We start from the raw sequence: 21,135 nt of genomic DNA, 5'->3' as shown, positions 1-21,135 counted from the left end.
GCTTTTGAATGTGTTGCTTTTTTTTTTTTTTTAAATCATCAGAGTGGTTGTCTTACTCAGGGTATCTATTCCTGCACAAACATCATGATCAAGAAGCAAGTTGGGGAGGAAAGGGTTTATTCAGCTTACACTTCCACACTGCTGTTCATCACCAAAGGAAGTCAGGACAGGAACTCATACAGGGCAGGAACTCATACAGGGCAGGAACTTAGAGACAGGAACTGATGCAGAGGCCATGGAGGGATGTTACTTACTGGCTTGCTTTCCCTGGCTTGCTCAGCTTGCTTTCTTATAGAACCCAAGACTACCAGCCCAGAGATGGTCCCACCCACAAGGGGCCCTCCCACTCTTGATCACTAATTGAGAAAACGCCTTACAGTTGGACCTCATGGAGGCATTTCCTCAAGGGAGGCTCCTTTCTCTGTGATAAGTCCAGCTTGTGTCAGTTGACACAAAACCAGCCAGTACAGTGGTTATAACTAACCCAACTTTCTTACAGATGTTACCGGACATGGGGAGGGATAGTTCAGGCTTTTACCACCCATCAGCCACCTGCCACATGCCCTGCTCCTGAGCAGTGCAGGTTCATTCACTCCTGTGACATTTCTCTCAGACAGGGATCACCGTTCATGCCTTACAGTGAGAAAACCAAGACAAGGCTAATGCATGCCAAGGGTTTCTCCAGCACAATTAATGGAAGACCCACTCTAGCTGGCTGGGGGCAAAATAGGAATTAATTGGAGTGTTTCAGAATACTCTAGGGACACGTGGGAGACTAGGACTCAGAGTAGCCCTGGGCATCCAGAAAGTGGGGACCTATGGGTAGGCTTTTCTCAGTGTTTAAGAGGCAGCTGTCCTGGAAGGCATCCTGGTGGCTGTCTGTCATTTCTGCTCTGAATTTGTTAACTCTGGACTAGAGGACCCTTCAGTGGGAAGTTCTTATGTTGCTTGTCAGTAACCCCAGTGCTTGGAGTGACCAGGTACATACGGATGCTAATAAGAGCTTTGTCATATGAATACGTGAATCAACTCTGAGTTAGCTGCACGGAGAGCCCTAGACATGAGTGGAACACCTGGGGTTTAATCCCTCGAGTACCCCTTTCCCAGCCCTGCCCTCATTTTCTCACTATAAAGTGGCGACAGAAAACCCAGGCTGAGAGGAAGGCGGCGGGGATGAGAGAGGCCATGCTTGCTTGCTGCTCTAGGGCCCATTGTGTGGCAGATGTGTCACAGCTTATGAAAGTTGGCAGTTCCCTCCCTTATGTCTGCCAACACCCAGGATAAACGTAGGGGTAGGTATGACAACCCATTTTACAGATGGGACTATAGATATATAAAACCATCCAAGCTGTCTCGGTGGCTTACTGGTGCAACTCTTACCTAACATGCGTGAGGTCCTAGGTTCAATCTCCAGTACTGAAACAATGAAGAACTTGAGAACTTGGTACTGAGCCCATTCAGGAGTGACCTTGAATTTGAGTCTGGCTTTGAGACTTAGACTCCAGCTTGTCCCGTGTGTGTGTGTGTGTGTGTGTGTGTGTGTGTGTGTGTGTGTGTGTGTGCTTTCCCTCCCTTGTGTATGGGTTATATGTGATTTCTGGATTTTGGGTGACATTGCCCATCTGCCCTGTCTTCACTTGAGTTCCACCTTCTGTAGAAACAGACCATGAGGGAGTAGCCCCCATCCTGCCAAGGCAGAGCCAATGAGAGCAAACCGTACATGCAGCTTCTTTAATGGCAGGAGCCAGGGCTTCCGGGAACAGTTGGCTGTGGAGCCTGAACAGCCAGCCTGCCTTGCTGCCAGCACAGTCCCCTCGGTGCAGATGCTGGTGGCACTGTAAATTCATTTGGTCTATTTCAGGAAGCAGTTAAGTGGATGAGAAAGCCCTGGGCTCCTCAGCCGAGAGTACTAATGAGTCTGATGTCTGGCTGAGGCGGCGGTCTTGCAAGTTGCCTGCCTTTAAAAAAGAGAGGCCTGGCGTGGTTGACACACAGGCCTAGTATTTTAAGCAGAATTTTAGATGAAGAATTTTGCTTTGGAGCAACCAACTTAGGGTGAGTCAAAGCTGAGAGGCACAGGAGGTGACGATGTTTGGAAGCGGTAGCGTGGCATGTGGGTACTGATGGAGACAGTGGCTGGTCATCCATCTTAGCCTCCAAAATACTTAAGGAAGAGGTATGGGTGTGTGGGGACAGGTTGTTCATGTTTAACTACAACTGTATCAAGTCATTATGTCCAGGGAATATAAGGATATCATAATCGGTCTCTTTGGAAGGCTGTAAAAGAAATATCCTTTCTCTACCTCCAGAGAGGGAAGTGTCACGGAGGACCGCTAGCCACAAAGATACAGATGATAGGATGTCAAGCTGTGACCTTCTCTGGCACGCTTTGGGGGCCAGTTCCCAGGCAGGCAGGGACCAGATTCTGCCTTTGGGAATCAGGCTGAAGATGTGGGGAATTCGGCCATGGCCATTTACATCCAGGTGCTGTCTGAGTTGGGGAGTTTCGGGCATCTTTATCTTTCTTTGGAGACACCACTGCTCTTGTACAGAAAGCATGTGATTGTGAGGCCAGAGGCATCAGGCTGGGAACGAAGCTCAGGCCTCCCTCCCACAGGTTCCACAGCAGCCTCAGACTTCTCTGGACGTGTCTTGTCTCCACCCTGAGATAAACATAGATGCTCAGGGATGAGTGGCTGAGGACGCTGTCTCTCTCGACTCATCCCTGCCTGCCTCTCCTGCCTTTCGTTGTATTGTATGTGGCCTTAGCTCTGTGCAGTTCCCCAGCCAGAACGGAAGATTTGCCAGGCCCAAGGAGAAAGTACAAAGGGAGCCTACATTCTATGTTCCAAAGTTTTGTATCAACCTACAAGATGTTACTAAAATAGGTTCCCTCCTCCACTCCGATAAAAGCACCTTCGCAGCAACCTGAAGGTTTGAATTTAGAATTGTCTGGCTCTGGAGTGCCGTACCTGGAGACTTGAATATAGGAGAACCCTCCCTGCCCTCAGCCCTCCTTTAAATCCAATCCTCGGTTCAGGTTCACTCCCATGTGTCCAAACTCCATTCAGAACCTAGCTGGCCTAGAATCATTTTTGTTTTTCTTTATGCTCAGGCTCAGTCTGTTTACTGTTTACTTGATGGTTGGTCATCTTTAAACCACTTTATGGTAAAAAGACAAATACAAGTGACTGAGGCAAAGACTATGAGAGCGGCTATGTAGGAGATGGAAACAGAATTATGAGTTCAAGACTATCTGGACTGTATAGAGTGATTTCACATTCAGCCCGGACAACTTAGTAAGGCTCTGCAAAAGGCAAGCAAGCAAGCAAGCAAGCAAACCCTGAACAAACTTATAAATAAAAGACAGTGTATAGTGGAGGATGAGCTATAGATATGGTGGGGGTCATGCCTCAGTGGATATTAACTGTTTTGAATTATTTGGATGAATAGGGTGGGGTCGCTCAGGGACAGGACCACCACCAGACAGTGAAGATAGACTTTGTGGAGGAGGGCATGGTGGTCCCGGGCTAGGTTGAGAGGTTATGGTGTTGATCGGATGTGCCTCTGTTTTGCAGGAGGTGACGTGCTGCAGTGGATCACCCAGCGCCTTTGGATCTCTAACCTGGGTGAGGCCTTCACCTGTGCAGTCAACTGGTTGCCATGCATGCAGTACAAAAGGGGAAAGTCAAAAGGAGGCTTTGCATGAGTCCCTAAGAAATGCACATCTCAGTTGGCGAGACGGGACCTTCATGGATAAAATAGTCAGCAGCAAGGGCATGGGCTGGGGAGATGGCTCAATGAGCAAAGTGCTTGGTATGCAAAAGTGAGGACCTGAGTTCAAACCCCTCCTAGCGGTTGTGCATAAGGCTGCACAGGTCTGTAATCCCAGCACTGAGAGCTGGAGGTGAGTCACGAGAGGTCTTGTGTGCTCGCCGGCCCGCCACTCCAGCTGAAACTGTGAGCTCTAGGCTCAGTGAGAGACCTGGTCTGAAAAAATAAAGGTGGAGAGTGATAAAGACACCTAACATGACCTCTGACTCACACACATGTACATGCTCATGAGTGCAAACCCATACACTATGTTACATCCATGTATGTGCACATAAGAACTCAAACAAATCATTAAAAAAAGAACCTCTGTCCCAGGCCTCAGGTCTTATGCTGTAAGGATGGGGTGCTCTCTTGGAGCTTGGCGGTCACGGGCTGAACCCACAAATCCTTGCTTGGGTTCCATTTTTAACTTTTTATCTGGAAACTCCTTCTCCCCAGAGGCACAGAACCTGGGCAACTTTATTGTCAAGTATGGCTACATCTATCCTTTGCAAGACCCCAAGAATCTCATCCTCAAGCCGGACAGCAGTCTCTACCGATTTCAGGTGAGCTCTGATCCTGACCTCATGTGGTAATGTGACGTAGATCTTCCCTGGAAAGTTAACTAGTTGGTTGGCCTTATGTCCTCACAGATCAGGAATTTAGAAATGTTACAGAGGTCTAAGGTAGGGTTCTGGGGGTCCACAAGTTCCCAGCTTCGTAGGTAACCATGGTTCTCTCACTTGCTTTTGTAGACGCCATATTTCTGGCCCACGCAGCAGTGGCCAGCTGAAGACACAGACTACGGTAAATACTTCACTTGCTCATACGCCTCTGCTCTCGCCTAACACGCTGCTTATTTGCCTGCTGCATTTGGGTGACATTTGTCTAGCTGTCACCATGACCTTTACGTCAGCTCACATCTGTATTGGAGGTATCCCTGGAGGCGTGGGGCGGGGAGGGGGAGGGGAGAAGGGGGAAGCTAGTTGGCTGAGCATCTTTTCTGGCTCCCTAAGGGGATTTGGGCTATGACAATGATGGAAAAGGCCACTGTTTTCCTTTCCAGCCATCTATCTAGCGAAGCGGAATATCAAGAAGAAGGGGATTTTAGAAGAATATGAAAAGGTACAGAGTTTTTACAATGGAGTAGAATGCAGTCATGAGATATTTTCTCTTTTTTCTACATTATTACATCTACCTATACATCTTCCTTTTATCTACCCATCTGTCCTCCATCTATGTATTTTCCATCCTTCCATTATCCACCATTATCTATTCATTTGCCTGCATACCCATCCACTTATCATCCATCCACTATCCATCCATCCATCCATCCATCCATCCATCCATCCATCATCCACCTTTGATTCATCCATCCACCCATCCATCCATCACCCACCTATCACCCACCCATTATCTATCCATCCATCCATCATCCATCTATCCATCATCTATCAATTACCCATCCATCCATCCATCCATCCATCCATCCATCCATCCATCATCACCTATCATCCATCCACCCATCCAGTCACCCATCTATCATCCATCCATCCATCCATCCATCCACCCACCTATCATCCATCTATCCATCCATCCATCCATCCATCCACCCATCCATTATCCATCATCCACCTCTCATCCATCCATCTACCCGTCCATTGATTTGTTTACAGCTTACTGAAACACATCCTTTTCTATGTATAGCTTCAGTTCTCTCCTGCTGTAACTTGAGCCCTTGCCTTGGTAGTTACTGGGGATTTTGTGCCTATCCTGGTCCTTTGGCTGCACTCAAACGAGATAACTTAATATACATAATAACACACAGCTCTGAGTTAACATATTTAAACTAAATTTGCGGTGTGAAAATAATAGGAAAGACATATTTTTGGCGGAGTGAATCAGATTCCCAAAAGGACATGCCGGAAATTCCATAAGGTACCTTAGTTTCATTCTATTGCTGTGATAAATATCATGACCATAAGACAACTCTGGGAAGAAAGCTTATACTTTCAGTTTATTCTTCCCAATCACAGTTACTGAGGGACATCAAGGCAGAAACTAAGATAGAAACCATGGAGGGATAATGCTGTTTACTGCCTTTCTCACTGGCTAGGCTCAGCTCGCTTTCTATATAGTTCAGGACCACCTGCCTAGGAATGGTGATGCCCAAAGTGGGCTGGGATTCCTTTATCAATTAACAATCCCAGATGACAATGCCCCACAGATATGTGCCACAGCCAGTCTGATCAACTGGGATTCCCTCTTCCCACGTGACTCTAGGTTGTGTAAAGTTGGCAGCAAAAATTAACCAGGACATGAGGCTGACATATCTGGTATGTCAGGGTTTTAATCTGGTATATCAGGGTTTTTACGGATTTTAATTCTTTAAAACTGGTCCATGCCTATCCACATCCATCCATCACATCAAGTCAGGCTTAATCTTTGCAAATTCCTCATTAGCATATATTAATATTGCAGAATATTGTATTACATTGTGATGGTTTCATACACACTTGGAAGGCCTTCTCTCCTCCTCTTCCCCTACTCTCCTTCCTTCCTTCCCTTCTTAGCCCTACTCTCCCCATCCCTCCTTCCTAGTAGGCCAGTGTTCTGAGATATATCCTCAGCTCTTTAAAAAACTTGTTTGCTTTGAGACAGGGTCTCACTGTATTTTCTAAGCTGGATCCTCCTGTCTCAGCCTCTTGAGAAACTGGGATCCCAGGCCCATGCCACCAGGCTTGTTTTACTTTCTGGGTTCTTGAGCCCCATTGTTGAGTATAATTTCCACCCTCACAATCCACCTCCTTTCTTCCCAATTAGATCTGGGACACAGTTAACAAAGCAAAGAGACCTGCTGCAAAGGCATTTGAGACTTCTGTCTGGCCCCCTTTATGGGTGCTGTTTTGATGCTGTGGGTGTTGCTGGGCCATGGGGAGCCATGGGTACCCTTTGATGGCTTGATGCGTTCTGCCCTGCTGTTTGTGGCCTATCCTAAGAAGCTTACCGTCTCATTTTGTTTTTCTTCTCTAGGAAAATTATGATTTCTTGAACAAGAAGATTAATTACAAGTGGGATTTTGTCATCATGCAGGCCAAAGAGCAGTACCGGTGAGTGTGAAGTGGGCACAGGAGTTCTTTCTCTACTGGCTGTCTCTTCTCTCTCCTTCCTGGCTCCTTTGTTTTATTTATTTATTTATTTATTTATTTATTTATTTATTTATTTATTGGTGTGTGTCTATGCTTGTCTCTGTGTGTACTCAGGCTAGAAGATAACTTTGCTGATCTTTCAGGTGCCAACTACCTTACTGTCTGAAAATGAATCTTTCTCATTGACTCGAAACTTTCTAGTCCCAAGTAATCCAGGTTGGCAGGCCAGAGAACTCCAGGGATCTGTCTGTCTTTCCCTCTCCTATTCTGGAATTACAAGTACATGAAACCAGCCTAGCTTAAAACATTTATCTATTTTTAGGTGGGCACTGGAAGATCAGACTCAGAGCCTCATGCTTGGGAGGCGAACACTTCACCAACGGACAGGGCATCCCATTCCCCCCCCCCCCCCCGTTTCCTTTGATTACAACCAACTTAGAATGAGCATCTGTGTGATAAACACCAGGCTGGGGCTAGGGAACATCAGCCCCTCAGGTCAGGCAGATGAAGGAACAGGCCACACACAGTACTGTGACATAAGGGTCATGAGATGAGCAGGGGTTTGTAGAGGGAGCTGTGGAAATAGAATCTCTAAGCTATGGAGGATGTTGGTGGTGGGTGGAGAGGAAGGGTGAGGAGGAAGAAAGGGAGGATGTTCCAGGCATGTAGAACTAAGGAGACAGTAGAGTGTCCTGTGTGGGCATCTTGTGTGGCTGGAGCAGAATGTGAAATGTAGACTGAACAACTCACAGATTCTACAAGGTTCACTTCTTTTTTCTTCCTTTCCCCTTCCCCTTCCCCTTCTTCCCCTTCCCCTTCTTCCCCTTCCCCTTCTTCCCCTTCCCCTTCTTCCCCTTCCCCTTCTTCCCCTTCTTCCCCTTCCCCTTCTTCCCCTTCTTCCCCTTCTTCCCCTTCCCCTTCTTCCCCTTCTTCCCCTTCTTCCCCTTCCCCTTCTTCCCCTTCTTCTTCCCCTTCTTCCCCTTCTTCTTCCCCTTCTTCCCCTTCCCCTTCCCCTTCTTCCCCTCCCCCTTCCTCTCCCCCTCCTCCCTTTCCCCTTCTTCCCCTTCTTCCCCTTCCCCTTCTTCCCCTCCCCCTTCCTCTCCCCCTCCTCCCTTTCCCCTTCTTCCCCTTCCCTTCCCCTTCCCTTTCTCTCTCTCTCTCTCTCTCTCTCTCTCTCTCTCTCTCTCTCTCTCTCTCTCTCTCTCCCTCTCAAAGATTTATTTATTATATGTAAGTACACTGTAGATTGTGAGCCACCATGTAGTTGCTGGGATTTGAACTCAGGACCTCTGGAAGGGCAGTCAGTGCTCTTAACTGCTGAGCCATCTCTCCAGCCCACAAGGTTCATTTCTTGCTCGTCTTATGTCTACTGTAGGCTATCTGCAGCTTAGACATGCCTTCTCTTACTTCAGGACCTAGGGTGGCAAGCCTAGGAACCAATGTGAGGTCATAGTATGCAGGAGTGAAGGGTTTATTTTGGCCCACACTTTGTGGTCACAGTCCATCACGGCAGGGAAATCATGACGGCAGGAGCGTGAGGCAGCCTGTCCCCCTGCAGCCGCCCTCAGGAAGCACTGGTGCTCAGCTTGCCTTGACGTCTCTGTTCAGTCCAGACCATGTGATGGTGCAGCCCACGTTCAAGAGGGGTTTTCCCACCTCAGTTAAACTTCTCTAGAAACTCCCTCATGGGCACGGCCACATAGTTGCCTCTTAGGTAATTCTGATCCAGACAAGTTGACAATAACAATTGACCGGCATGCTCACATGTGGCACTGGTGAGAGATCTGCCATTGCTTTCTTAGCCACTAACCTGTTCCTGTCTGACGTATTTGAGACAAAGAAACGTGGAGGGAACTTTCTAACACGCCATTGACATTTGTTTACAAGGCTTCTTTTGGTGTTCACAGGTGCCATCTTATTTTAACTTGGTGTGGCAGAAAGGCTCGGGGTCATAGTCCTTGTCCCTCCTGATCTTTTTAGTTGGGAAATGGAGGCTCGGAGAGGCTAACACTACTTGGTCAGGGTCACTTGGTTGGGCTAGAATGACTCAATTCTATTCAGCATAACACTTTTGTGTTTCTAGTGGGTTCCAGCCCTAAGCTGAGCCCAGGAGCAAGGAGATGGAATTGTCTCTTTCCCCAGCCCCTCCATGCCCTCTGCTACTTCTGTGCTCTGAGTGGGACAATCTCAGCCACCCACACCCTGACAAAACCCTTCCAGGAGCTGCCGCTCAGAGCTGTCTCAGTGGCTCCCACTTTCCTCCTCCAGAAGTCCTAGATAAGTCTGAGTACCCAGACTCTTCAGAGATTCCTCTCCTCACTTGAGGCTCTGTGGGACAGGGAATTCCTAAAAGACTCCTTTCTTCTGAGACACCAGTGTCCCCTTAACTCCATGACTTAACTCATGGATTTTAGATGTGGAATCCTACCACAAAACTAGATGGGCCATGTGGGCTTGCCTGTAGAGAGAGTTTTTGTCATGCTGAGCCCCTCCCGCTGTGTGTGTGTGTGTGTGTGTGTGTGTGTTCTTCCTCTTCCTTTTTTTCCTCCTCTTGTGGCTATGTGACTTGCTCATTCTTTTGTGGCCCAGCCTCGTAAATTACACACGCTATGCCCGACACTCTAGTGGTGGAAGTCAGCATAAAACTCCACCTGGTTCTAAGCGGGAGGGGAAACAGACCCCTCCATCCACAGGAAGGGCCTGGAGACACATTTCTGAATCACTACAGAGACCGTTTTTGATTTTGCTTCTGTTTTCATAATGTTTTCTCACAGTACGAACACCACAGGCAAGTCTGTATTTACTTGAGTACTCTTGCAACGCTTAGACTAAAAACCACTCAAAGGCTGGAGCTATGTTTTGACTCCCAGTAATTGGAACATAGTAGGAGATCAATAAATCCATGAATGAGCAGAAGATTAAACAAATGGAATTGTGAAAAAAAAAGTCACATGAGCAACTCGATGAATTCCTTATTTACTGGCTCTTTGGGATCTGTCACAGCTCTCCTGACCTCCGCACAGTGCTGCTGCTGAGCAAGTCCAGACAGGCCAGCTGGTCTCATTAAAGATGGGCTCCATTTACAAGGCTGGCTAGTATTATAGAAACCACGCAAACCTCAGGGTGCTTGTGGTCCATCCTCCCGAGGACTCCGGCTGGTTACGCTGGTAGAAAATCCATTAGGTTGTTAAGGGGAATAGGGGCAACAATGTTTCTATTTAATTTCCAGAGGAGGTTGGTAGAACACCCTCCTGGAATGGCTGCGCTGCTCACCCATCTGGCTCTCTGGATGCTATTATGCTCTTCACAGAACATTAACGAGGAAGTAAATCCACCACCTCTGTGTGAGGAGGGTGTTTGCGTCATCTCGTGTTGCCCGTTGCCTGGGAAAACAGACGTTAATAAATGTGAGCACAGCTAGCCTTGGAAGTGGGACTGGTGCTCTTGGCGTGATAATGAGTACTTCTTCCCTTCCGGAGGGGGAGGCCCGGCATCACTTCCTCCTGCGGTGGCAAAGGGGAGATGATTAGACAAAACAGGATAACCTTTTACAGTCCCCAGCAGGACTGAGAAAAGGCTATGACTTGTCACCGCCTCACTGGAGGGACAGGGAAGGACAAACAGGAGAAAAATAGGACTTCCTGAGACACTCGTTGCTCCAGCATAGCTCTGGTGTGGATTGTTACCCATCTGCCTGTTGGGATGTTGATTATCTTGTTTGCTGAAGCAGGGAAACCAGTATGAAGTCAGGGAGGCCACTGGGTCACATGATCATCTCTGCTCGCTTCGTAGTGACTTTGGTGACAGATCTGATTCTGGAGCTGGTCATGGTGACAGCACCTAAGTCATGCAGCCCAGTACCATGAAGAAGTGGAACACATTCTCAATTCCCAGAGAGGATGCAGCAGCCCACCCCCCCCGCCCCCACATACAGGGCCTTCCACTCCTCCTCTTCCTTCATCTTTTGTACTTAACAGTGAGTGACAGACTGTTAAGGAGCCCACCAAGACAAAGGGACCTCACCAAGTTGCTAGGATCGAATGAGTCCATGCATGTTGGAACGGTACCCGGAGCAAAAGAGTGATGTGCTATTGGCAGTGCTTGCTGTGTTTTTTATGTACATTCTTTGAGCAGGTGGGGAAAGCGGTCCAGGTCATCAGGAATGGGGGTCATCTTAGACCTTAAGATGTGAAGCACTGCTCGCCCTGAGCCTAGCTTTTGTGTTGTTTTAGGACTGGAAAGGAAAGGAACAAAGCCGACAGGTACGCGCTGGACTGCCAGGAGAAGGCGTATTGGCTGGTGCACCGAAGTCCGGTAAGTAAGGCTTCCCTTTCTCCCCTGACTCCTCCCCATTCTGTGCTCACCGCAGCACAGCTGCCTCTGGCTTCCCACCTTCTTGTCGCCAACAAGAGTTGAACTGGATTATCTGGTGTGGGCTGCCTTGTGCTGTGTCTTCTTGGTGGGGTCCTTACAGCTTGTCTGTCAGTGTTAAGTACCAAGCAACGGGAATCGACTCATCTTTTGTGAGGGTTTGGAATTTTTGTTGTTGAGGTTTAAGGAAATAAGAAGATCTGGGAACACAGGTCCCGAATGAGAAAAAAAACAAGACACTGAGAGCAGAGATGATGTCCTGTGCATCTCCAGACAGACAGACAGACACAGATGTCCTGTGCATCTCCAGCTCTGTCTTTTCCTCCCTGGTCCAGGTCAGCAGCTGGGAAGGGAGGAAGACAGGAGGACTGAGCACGCTTCTCAAGCTTCTCATTGCTCGGAGCACCTTGCTTCTTTGGCTTTTGGACTTCTATTTATTTTATGTGTATGAATGGTTTGCACTCATGCACGTATGTGCACCAGGTGTGTGCCTGGTGCCCCCCAGAGATCAGAAAAGGGTCTCGGATCCTCTGGTACTGGAGTTATAGATGTTTCTGGATCATACCTGTATATGGTGCTGGGAGCGGAGCCTGGCTCTTCTGAAAGATCAGCAGTGCTCTTTACCCATGAGCCATCTCTACAACCCAACTTTGGGACTTCCAATGGCTCCAACTTGGCTCCAAGAGACAGGTTGGCCACAATGGATGTAACCTGTCCCAGCTTGGTATTAGGAAATGGCAGTCTCATTTCCCAGCATTCCACTAGAGTTATCTCAGCTGCCTCAGTTTCCCTCTTGGGTTATAGAAAGTGCGAGAGGTTGACAGAGACTCCGGAAAGTGAAGCATCAAATGTTCTTATCAAAACAAATGTTCTTTCTCCTCCTCTTTTATTGACCTTGCCTCGCAATGACCAGACATGCTCAGAACAGGAAGTGAATGGAGTCAGGAATGGTGTTAAAGCCTGGCCACTCTCCCTTTCAGAGTCTGGCTGGCTTGCCCATCTTTGTCTGTCTCCAACAGATTGTTCTTAAGGTGTAGCCACCATGGTGCACGATTTGAATGTTGTCTTGCTGAAGCGAATGTTCTGGGCTTGATTCCTCAGTAGCTTGCTTGGTTGATCTTAGCTTCAGGGGTCGTCTTCAAGAAAAAAACTGATTTTTAGCTTCCCGACCCAGATTCCTGGGGGTTGACTGTGGAAGACTGAGCCCGGAGTCCTAGAGCATCCGGGCCTCCACAGTGGATGTTTGGAGAGAGAGCTTGTTTTGTGACTTCTCTGTGTTTTAGATGCAGCTTGTCGAGGTTGAGAGGAAATGGTAGGTTCACACTTACCTTCTGAGCTGGCCCCTGTACTTCATGGCTCTAAAGTGAGCCATTTTCCATCCTTCCTGAGTGGAGAATGGCTTTCCCACTGTGCAAGCAGCGAGTCCATGGTAGGAGTCCACGTGGCTGCCGTCCTCACAGAGTGAGTGCCAGACGGGCTGCTCAGTGAGCCACGTAGGACTCCCCCACTCCCCCGCCCTGGACATGAGTAACGGACCACCCAGAATTCTCCTTAGTTTTCCTGGTGTACGTTCTTAGCTTCTGTCGGGAGAAGTGAACAAGTGGCTCTTCACAGCCGGATAGATGAGTTCATATGATGCGGAGTCTACACGGCCACCTTTCCCTGTCTCCTCCTCTCATTTTTAGTAACGTGATACCAGCTCACCTCTATCACCTTCACTTTTCATGTTTTGGCTACTAATACCACGATTACCATCACCACCACCACCACCATCAGCATCAGCATCACCACTACCTCCACCATCACCACCACCATCATCACCACTGCCACCACCACCCTTGACACCAACATGCCTGACCTGGGTTGAAAACTCACACCTCGCTAAGCCTCCTGTTCCCATCCTTTTATCCACCCTTTGGAAAGCGGCATTGTTCCATTTTATTAACAAACCCACTGGAACCCTGGGATGTTGTAAGTTGCCCAGCTACACATCTCACATGTGCTAGGGCATCTGAACCCACACCCTTAATTAACTATGCAGCCCTCTCTCTTAGTCCCTATGCTTTCTTTGTCTCCTGTGACAGTGTCACCCGACGTCCTCATGTAGTTTAGTTTGCGTGTAACCTGAGTCACCCATGCTCCATACACAAACATTTGTGTTTGAACAAGCCTGACTACTCTGATAGTATAGGGGGCGGGGACTAGTTTAGAGAGAAGCTTTGATACGCTTGGGGCAGTCTTAAAATGCAGAGAACACATGAAACCCAGGTAGCATCAGGAATGAGGTAGGGCTGTATTGGGGGGCTGCTGTCACCGATTCTTCTTGGATAATCTTCATCTCTCACTGGCCAGCACAGGGAAGATGGTGTTCTATCTAAGGAACATCTCTGCCTGGAACAGAGCAATCTGTCTGACAAGCTTAGGGAGCCCTGGAGCCCACAGACTGCCAGACTGTCTCCAGGAGACCCAAACAAACCTCAACGCAGTGGGAAAAGAGCCAGCCGTAGCAAGCCAAGCATTTGGCTCGGTGGATGCTGAGCAGGAGCTCTGTAGACCCACCGCAGCCACCTGTTAGAGTGTGACGTGGTCACAGTTACCAGATGATCTGTTAACTTGCTCATTTGTCATGTGTGTGTACACATGAGTGTGTGTGTGTGTCTCCATGCATGTGTGTGTATGTAGGTGCATGTGCGTATGTATGTGTGTATGCACATTTATGTATGCGTGCATATGAGTGTGTATGCTTATGCATGTATATGGTATATATGTGTGTTTGTGTATGCATGTGTATGTATATGTGTGTGTGCATGCATGCATTTGTATATGTATGTGTATGTGTGTGCACTGTGTATGTGTGCGTGCATGTGTATGTGCATGTGTGTATGCATATATATGTGTATATATGTGTGTGCATGCATGTGTGTATGTGTGTTGTATGTATGCATGCTTGCTGTTTGCAGAGGCACACATGTGTCTGTATGCATGTAGAGACCTAAGGTTGATGTCAGAAAGCATCCTCTCTTCTTCTCACCCTGTTCTTTGAGGCGTTTCCTCAAAGTCAAATGCAGAGCTCACTGATGAGCCTAGTCTCTCTATCCAGCTTGCTCTGGTGACCACCTCACTGTCCTCCAAGCCTGGAATTACAGGCCAGCTGTTCCAACCCATCCATCATTCGTGTCATTCTAGAGATCTGAACTCTAGACCTCAGGCCTGTACAGCAAGAGCTTTAACCACTGAGGCTGCTCATCTGTCTCGTTCTTATTGGCGAAATCCTTATTGAGCCACGACTGGCAGGAAAAGAGTGTTGGGCACATGATGCCAGATAGACAACATTGAGTTTGTACTGTGTGTGCACCTGCAGAGACAGGACACCTGTCTGATGCTGTATCCAGAAAAGCATCATCAGGAGAAGGTGTTCAGGCATGGGTAGTAGTTGGTCAGTCATCGAGTTTGACCCAAATGGATCAAAATACAGATCTATGTGTGATACAAACAATATAAATGAACAAGGGAGAAATGGCTTCCTTCTATAGCTAAGGATGACCTTGAACGCCCAATCTCTTATCTTTATTTCCATACCCAATTTGTATGTTGCTGGGGCTGGAACCCAGGGCTTCATCTATGCCAGGAAAGCACTCTACCAACTGAGCTACACCCACACTGAGACAAGATTCCTGGAGCAAAACATTTCGATGTTTCCCGTAACTTCACTGAGCCACCTGGGCAACACCAGTGACTTGGTGTCTTCTGAGGACACAGTCCATCACCCAGGCCTGGTTTTCTGGGGAAAAGGCATTTTCTGGCCGTGTATCCTAAGGTCATGTGAATGAACACTAAGCAGTCTTCATTACAGCTACAAAACAAAACATCAACAAAGAAGGTATCTGCTCTCTACTTCCTGCTGAGCTTGTGCTCAATGCCCTGCAGTGGAGAATGGCAACCTAGCTTATATCTGATTCCATAGGCCATTGTGAATCTATTAAAACGATATGGTCAAAGACCATTCATTAACCTAGAAAATAGTCTGAAATGTAGTGTTGTGTCACAAAACAGTATGAGACCCTCAACAGATGCTGGTGGTAATTAAACAAAATCAACGTAACTTTTGGATGTTTATTTTATGGTAGATGATCTTGGGGCAATGGGGATAGACAGCCTTATGAGCCAGGACAGACACGGTTCATGGTCTCAAGGAACTTACTATAGGATTGTGGAGGAAGCGATGACTAAACGATTATGCAAATGAGCGAGTGACATACAGAATGCCACACAGTCTTGTAGAAGAAAGGCGTCTTGCATCAGACCAGGCGCCAGGAGCCACCTCCCCAACAAAGCTGACACTCACATCAAGCTGTGCTTGGAACAGACTTTAAACTCTTCAACCTAAAATTGTCTCCTCGGTTCAGCCTCATTTTTCCTCCTCCCTTTCCTCATTGTATTATGTTTATAAAACAATGTACTGTTTTGTTTATCCTCTCAGACCCATGAGCCAAAGAGTCTGACGCTTTAGGGAACAGAGTGGTGACCAGGAAGGGGATTAGAGAGTGAACTCTGTGACTGGTAGAGGGCTGGTGCCACCCTGGCATGCTGGTTCCTGCTGACGTCACTATCAGATTATCAGGCATTTAGCAAATTGCCTTTTTTGCTATGCCTAAGGGATGTGATAGAGACGTCATACCCTGGTGCTCACAGTTCCTCAAGCTGAAGGAGGGAAGCTCATAGTTTGCACATCTCTGAGAGGCTTTCGGTGTGGAGACACCGGGATAGAAGGCATCTGCTAGTGGCACCTCACTTGATTACCTTTATTGATTGTGCATTGATGATCGGCTCTGGGTAATCTTCAATGAAGTACTCACTTGTGGGCCAGTAGCCCTGGCAGTTATTACAGTAGGGTAAAGATTATACTAATTGTCTGATAGATGAATGGATGGATAAATGAATGAATGAACGAACCTGGGAGTTTCTCATACTTGTAACCGTCTGGGGGACTATGGACAGGACAGTGGTTGGGATTACAGCTTCTTCAACTGGGAATTAAAAAGCTGCTACCCCCAGAGAGGTCAAGATGAAGGCACAGGCAGAGGAGGGTGTAGGGCTGGCTGTCCCCTACAGCTGCTGAGGAAATCCTCACAGGTGGTGTGGTGGTAGTGAGCTCTAACTAGAGAGACAGTAAAACAATAAGGCTCAGAGGTTGACAGAGAGCCTGGTAGCAGAGGTTGCCTTGGAACTGGTTTCAACTGTGCACATAATACAACTGAGCCCCAGGCCATCTTATTTCTGTAGTCTGTGGGGCCAGGTCAAAGGAATAGCTAAATAGCCAAACTCAAGCCTGGAGCAGGCGACCCCACGGAGTTGCTCAGGCAGCTAGGGCCTGTGAAGGGAGCCTGGGAGGGGGGGAGGGGGGCACAGGGGGTGTTGGGGCTGGGGGTGGGTGGGTTCTGAGTGTGCGGTGAGTATGTATGAGTATGTTTAGATGTGCGTGAGTGTGTGAGTGTGTATGTGTATATGAGTAGGCATGCGTAAGTTGAGAGGGTGTGTAGGTGTACTAGACAACACAACGTGAACGTCTGCATGTATGTGAAGTTCACCCTCAGCTCTGCTGGTGGGTTTTACTCTGTAGCAGACATGGGGGAAGTGCCTGGAGCCCATTTTAGGTGAAAGCATTAGTCTGGTGGCCACATCCTTCGCTTCTCTTTCATATGGGGTTTAGGTCGCCTTGAGGGCTGTCTGGGACTGCTACACTTCATCACAGTCATCATGACACTTATCTTGTTGAGACTACTAAGGGATTTCTACCCTCCCCAAGACTGGAAGTGACTCCCTGTGTCTTCTGGGGATGCCCCCCAAAGCAGGAGTCTCATGTTATAGTCAACTAGTCTCTCAAGACATAGCACGGTGTCTGGTATATGTATAGTACTGATCGAGGTCACAGGTTAGGGTGAGGGTGGGCGCTCCCTCTCCTCATCTTCCTCTCATGCATTTCCTGGTTTGGTTTTCATCTCTTCCTCTTGTGGTTAGTAGGCCCAGCATTTGCATCTGTGGTAGCCTGCTGAGCTAGGATATCATATTTAGCAAGCTGGATACAAGGCATCTGGTTTTTAATTAATTGATTAACTTCATGTGTGTGAGTGCAGACACATGCACACACGCTTGCCACACCAAGGGCATAGAGGTTAGAGGACAGCACTGGAGCTGGGTTGAGGGTCTTTCATTGCTGTAGCCATGTTAAGTACTCTAGGCTTGCTGGCCTGTGAGCTTCTGGTGGAGGCTCCTGTTTCTGCCAACCATCTCTCTGAAGGAGGTCTGTGATTACAGATGTGCACCAGGCTGTGATTACAGATGTGCACCAGGCTGTGATTACAGATGTGCACCAGGCTGTGATTACAGATGTGCACCAGGCTGTGTTTACAGATGTGCACCAGACTGTGATTACAGGTGTGCACCAGGCTGTGATTACAGATGTGCACCAGGCTGTGATTACAGATGTGCACCAGGCTGTGATTACAGATGTGCATCAGGTTGTGATTACATATGTGCACCAGGCTGTGATTACAGGTGTGCACCAGGCTGTGATTACATATGTGCACCAGGCTGTGATTGATTACAGATGTGCACCAGGCTGTGATTACAGGTGTGCACCAGGCTGTGATTACAGGTGTGCACCAGGCTGTGATTACAGGTGTGCACCAGGCTGTGATTACAGATGTGCATCAGGTTGTGATTACATATGTGCACCAGGCTGTGATTACAGATGTGCATCAGGTTGTGATTACATATGTGCACCAGGCTGTGATTGATTACAGATGTGCACCAGGCTGTGATTACAGGTGTGCACCAGGCTGTGATTACAGGTGTGCACCAGGCTGTGATTACAGGTGTGCACCAGGCTGTGATTACAGGTGTGCACCAGGCTGTGATTACAGATGTGCACCAGGCTGTGATTACAGGTGTGTACCAGGCTGTGATTACAGATGTGCACCAGGCTGTGATTGATTACAGATGTACACCAGGCTGTGATTACAGGTGTGCACCAGGCTGTGATTACAGATGTGCATCAGGCTGTGATTACAGATGTGCACCAGGCTGTGATTACAGATGTGCATCAGGCTGTGATTAGAGATGTGTACCAGGCTGTGATTGATTACAGATATGCACCAGGCTGTGATTACAGGTATGCACCAGGCTGTGTTTACAGATGTGCACCAGGCTGTGATTACAGGTATGCACCAGGCTGTGATTACAGATGTGCACCAGGCTGTGATTATAGGTGTGCACCAGTCTGTGATTACAGATGTGTACCAGTCTGTGATTGATTACAGATGTGCACCAGGCTGTGTTTACAGATGTGCACCAGGCTGTGATTACAGGTGTGCACCAGGCTGTGATTACAGGTGTGCACCAGGCTGTGATTACAGGTGTGCACCACATCACCAGCTTTTCACCTGTGCTCTGGGAACTGAACTCAGGGTGTCAGACTTGCGTTGAAAGCACTTTTACAAATATTCTATATCAGAATTTATTTGCCACGAAAATCTATTTTATGTTTTTAGTATAAGTATACAAGAAGTGCTAAACTACTGGAGCTAAGTATATAATTAGAGCTAACCTATTGGAGCTGGGCATGGTGACATGAGCCTATAACTTAAGGCTGAGGCAGGAGGATTACAAGTTCTAGAGTGATTTAGGCTACATGGTGAGTTCGAGGCAAGCCTGGTACATAAAGACTCTGTTCCCCACCCTGCAAGGAAAAACCAAAACACAACAGCAAAACCAAGCGAGCAAGCAAGCAAGCAAGCAAGCGAGCAAGCAAGCAAGCAAGCGAGCAAGCAAGCAAGCAAGCAAGCAAAAACCCACCAACCAAGCAATTTATATCCGGACTCCTCCAAAACTAAATAGGACATGAATGAATTACTTGTGTTTATCTGAAGTTGACCAGATGTCCTAGATTTTAACCTAGAAGCCCTACCTCTGAACTGAAAATGCTTTCAGTGCTGCCGATGGGACTGGATCTGATGGGGAGAGAGCCTCGTGTCTGCTCTTGTGAAGTCAGCCTTATTAATAGTATGTGCTGACACTTGCCTGTCCACAGGAAGTGAAAAACCTCAATTGCTGGTCTTGAGTAGGTGAGAAAAGCCAATCGAGACTGGGTTCAGGGTGGGGTTAACTGGCAGAAATGGGAACTGACAAAGACACTTGACGTAGGTTTGGTTGCATTTTCGTAGGCACACAGGTTTGGTTACACCTATGCATGCGTGACCTTAAAAGGAGTCTAGGCCCTTGTTCAGTGATACCTACGCTCTGCTGATAGTGTCGTACTTTGTCTTGCTAAATCCTAGAAGTGCCTGTTAGGTAGGAGACATTCATTATCTCAGGTGGCTGGGCCAGTGAAGACAGGGAGAAGTATCTTCTAGGATGTCTGGTGCATCTGGAAAACATCAAAATCAGGGCAGGGATGGGTTAGTGCTTGCCTGAAGCACGGCTGCCTTCCTTCTTCTAACTCAGCCCTGGCTGCAACTGAAGGGTGTGGTGGAGGAGATCTATAGGAGGAATCAGGAGTCCCATGTTTCAACTGCAGTCAAGTCTTATTGAGCTTCAGCGCCATGTATCCATCCAGTCTGTTACATCTGTCATCTATACGTCCATTCGTCTGTCCACAGTGCATCCCATCTGTCTTCCATCCCCTCCCCCATTCTCTTATGGCGAAGGAGAGGCATTCATCTGTCCCTTCCTCCCTCTAGTCCTCCCTCTTCTTCCCACTATAGGGACTGCCGGGGATCTGTGATAATAGACCAAAAAGCAGTCGGAAAGCTCTCTAGCTCATTTGGGGGTTACCTCACCTTTCTTTGTGGGCTAGACCACAAGCCCTTTTCGGCTTGATCTCTCAGTCAGCAGCTTGGCCAGATCTGAAGTTGATCAGGAGCTAGTGACTTCCTGTGGTGACCCTTATGTTGTCATTCTTCCATTCAGCCTGGAATGAACAATGTGTTAGACTACGGCCTGGACCGCGTGACCAATCCAAACGAAGTTAAGGTAAACCAGGTATGTCTGCCTGCATTCTGAGCTTGGGAAGGTGTCCACATGTCTAGCCGTGTCTGTGAGGCAATGGAGACTGCTGTTGATACCAGGGTCTGTGGTATCAGAGTCAGGGGACAGGGAGGCCACGGCAAGGGCCCTGGGTAGACAGTCGACCCGGGGAGTGAGTGACGAGTGTAGGGCAGGCCATGTGGTGTCTGAGTCATTTCAGACTTTGAAAACCTGATGAGATTTCTCTACACAGCATGTCATTGTTATGGCTTGGCCTCGAGTCATGAGTGGGACCTGGATGGGTGTGTCTGGGGGGGGGGAGGAAGATGGAACTGCCAAGGAGGAGAGAAAGGAACAGGACTGGGCTGGTAAAGTAGCGCTGTGGTGTGCAGAGAGACCAAGCATCTCGAGAGAGTATCACCAGGGGATACTTGGTGAGCGTGCACATGGAGCTTGTGCTGTGAGGACTCTTGTCCAAGACGACCCTTCCTTCGATACGTTTAGGGCACGTCAGCCAGCTTTCAGCTCGCCATTCTCCCAGCAGCCTCTTCCACGATTTCTTGTCAGATAGCAGATCAGTGCCAAGGTCTTGTAGGCTCAGTTGCTATGGAGACAGAATCATCGAGTAAAACTCAGAACCGGGTGGAGATTTTTTTTTTTAAATGGATAATGTACTGCTCTGGAAACTCTCTCCTGTGGAGGAGGGGGAAGTGGAGGCAGCACGCTCGTCACTGGCTCTGACGTGGGTGGGGTGTGGGGACTGACTGAGGCTCAGCCG

At 48.1% G+C, this 21,135-nt stretch overlaps 1 protein-coding gene across 3 annotated transcripts in view; it reads left to right on the top strand.

Moving 5' to 3' along the window:
• Positions 1–21,135, top strand: part of Rgs9 (regulator of G-protein signaling 9) — a 72,834-nt gene that overhangs the window by 17,983 nt on the left and 33,716 nt on the right. For 2 of the 3 annotated variants that reach the window (NM_011268.2, NM_001165934.1), the window contains exons 3-9: positions 3,579–3,629; positions 4,273–4,379; positions 4,569–4,620; positions 4,880–4,938; positions 6,847–6,923; positions 11,195–11,276; positions 20,301–20,363. In NM_011268.2, coding sequence (NP_035398.2) covers positions 3,579–3,629; positions 4,273–4,379; positions 4,569–4,620; positions 4,880–4,938; positions 6,847–6,923; positions 11,195–11,276; positions 20,301–20,363 — 491 coding nt within the window. The other variant, XM_011248828.2, reaches the window with a different exon arrangement.

The sequence above is a fragment of the Mus musculus genome, chromosome 11 (genome assembly GCF_000001635.26).
Source record: "Mus musculus strain C57BL/6J chromosome 11, GRCm38.p6 C57BL/6J".
Classification (NCBI taxonomy): domain Eukaryota; kingdom Metazoa; phylum Chordata; class Mammalia; order Rodentia; family Muridae; genus Mus; species Mus musculus.
This window is presented reverse-complemented; position numbering and strand designations above follow the sequence as displayed.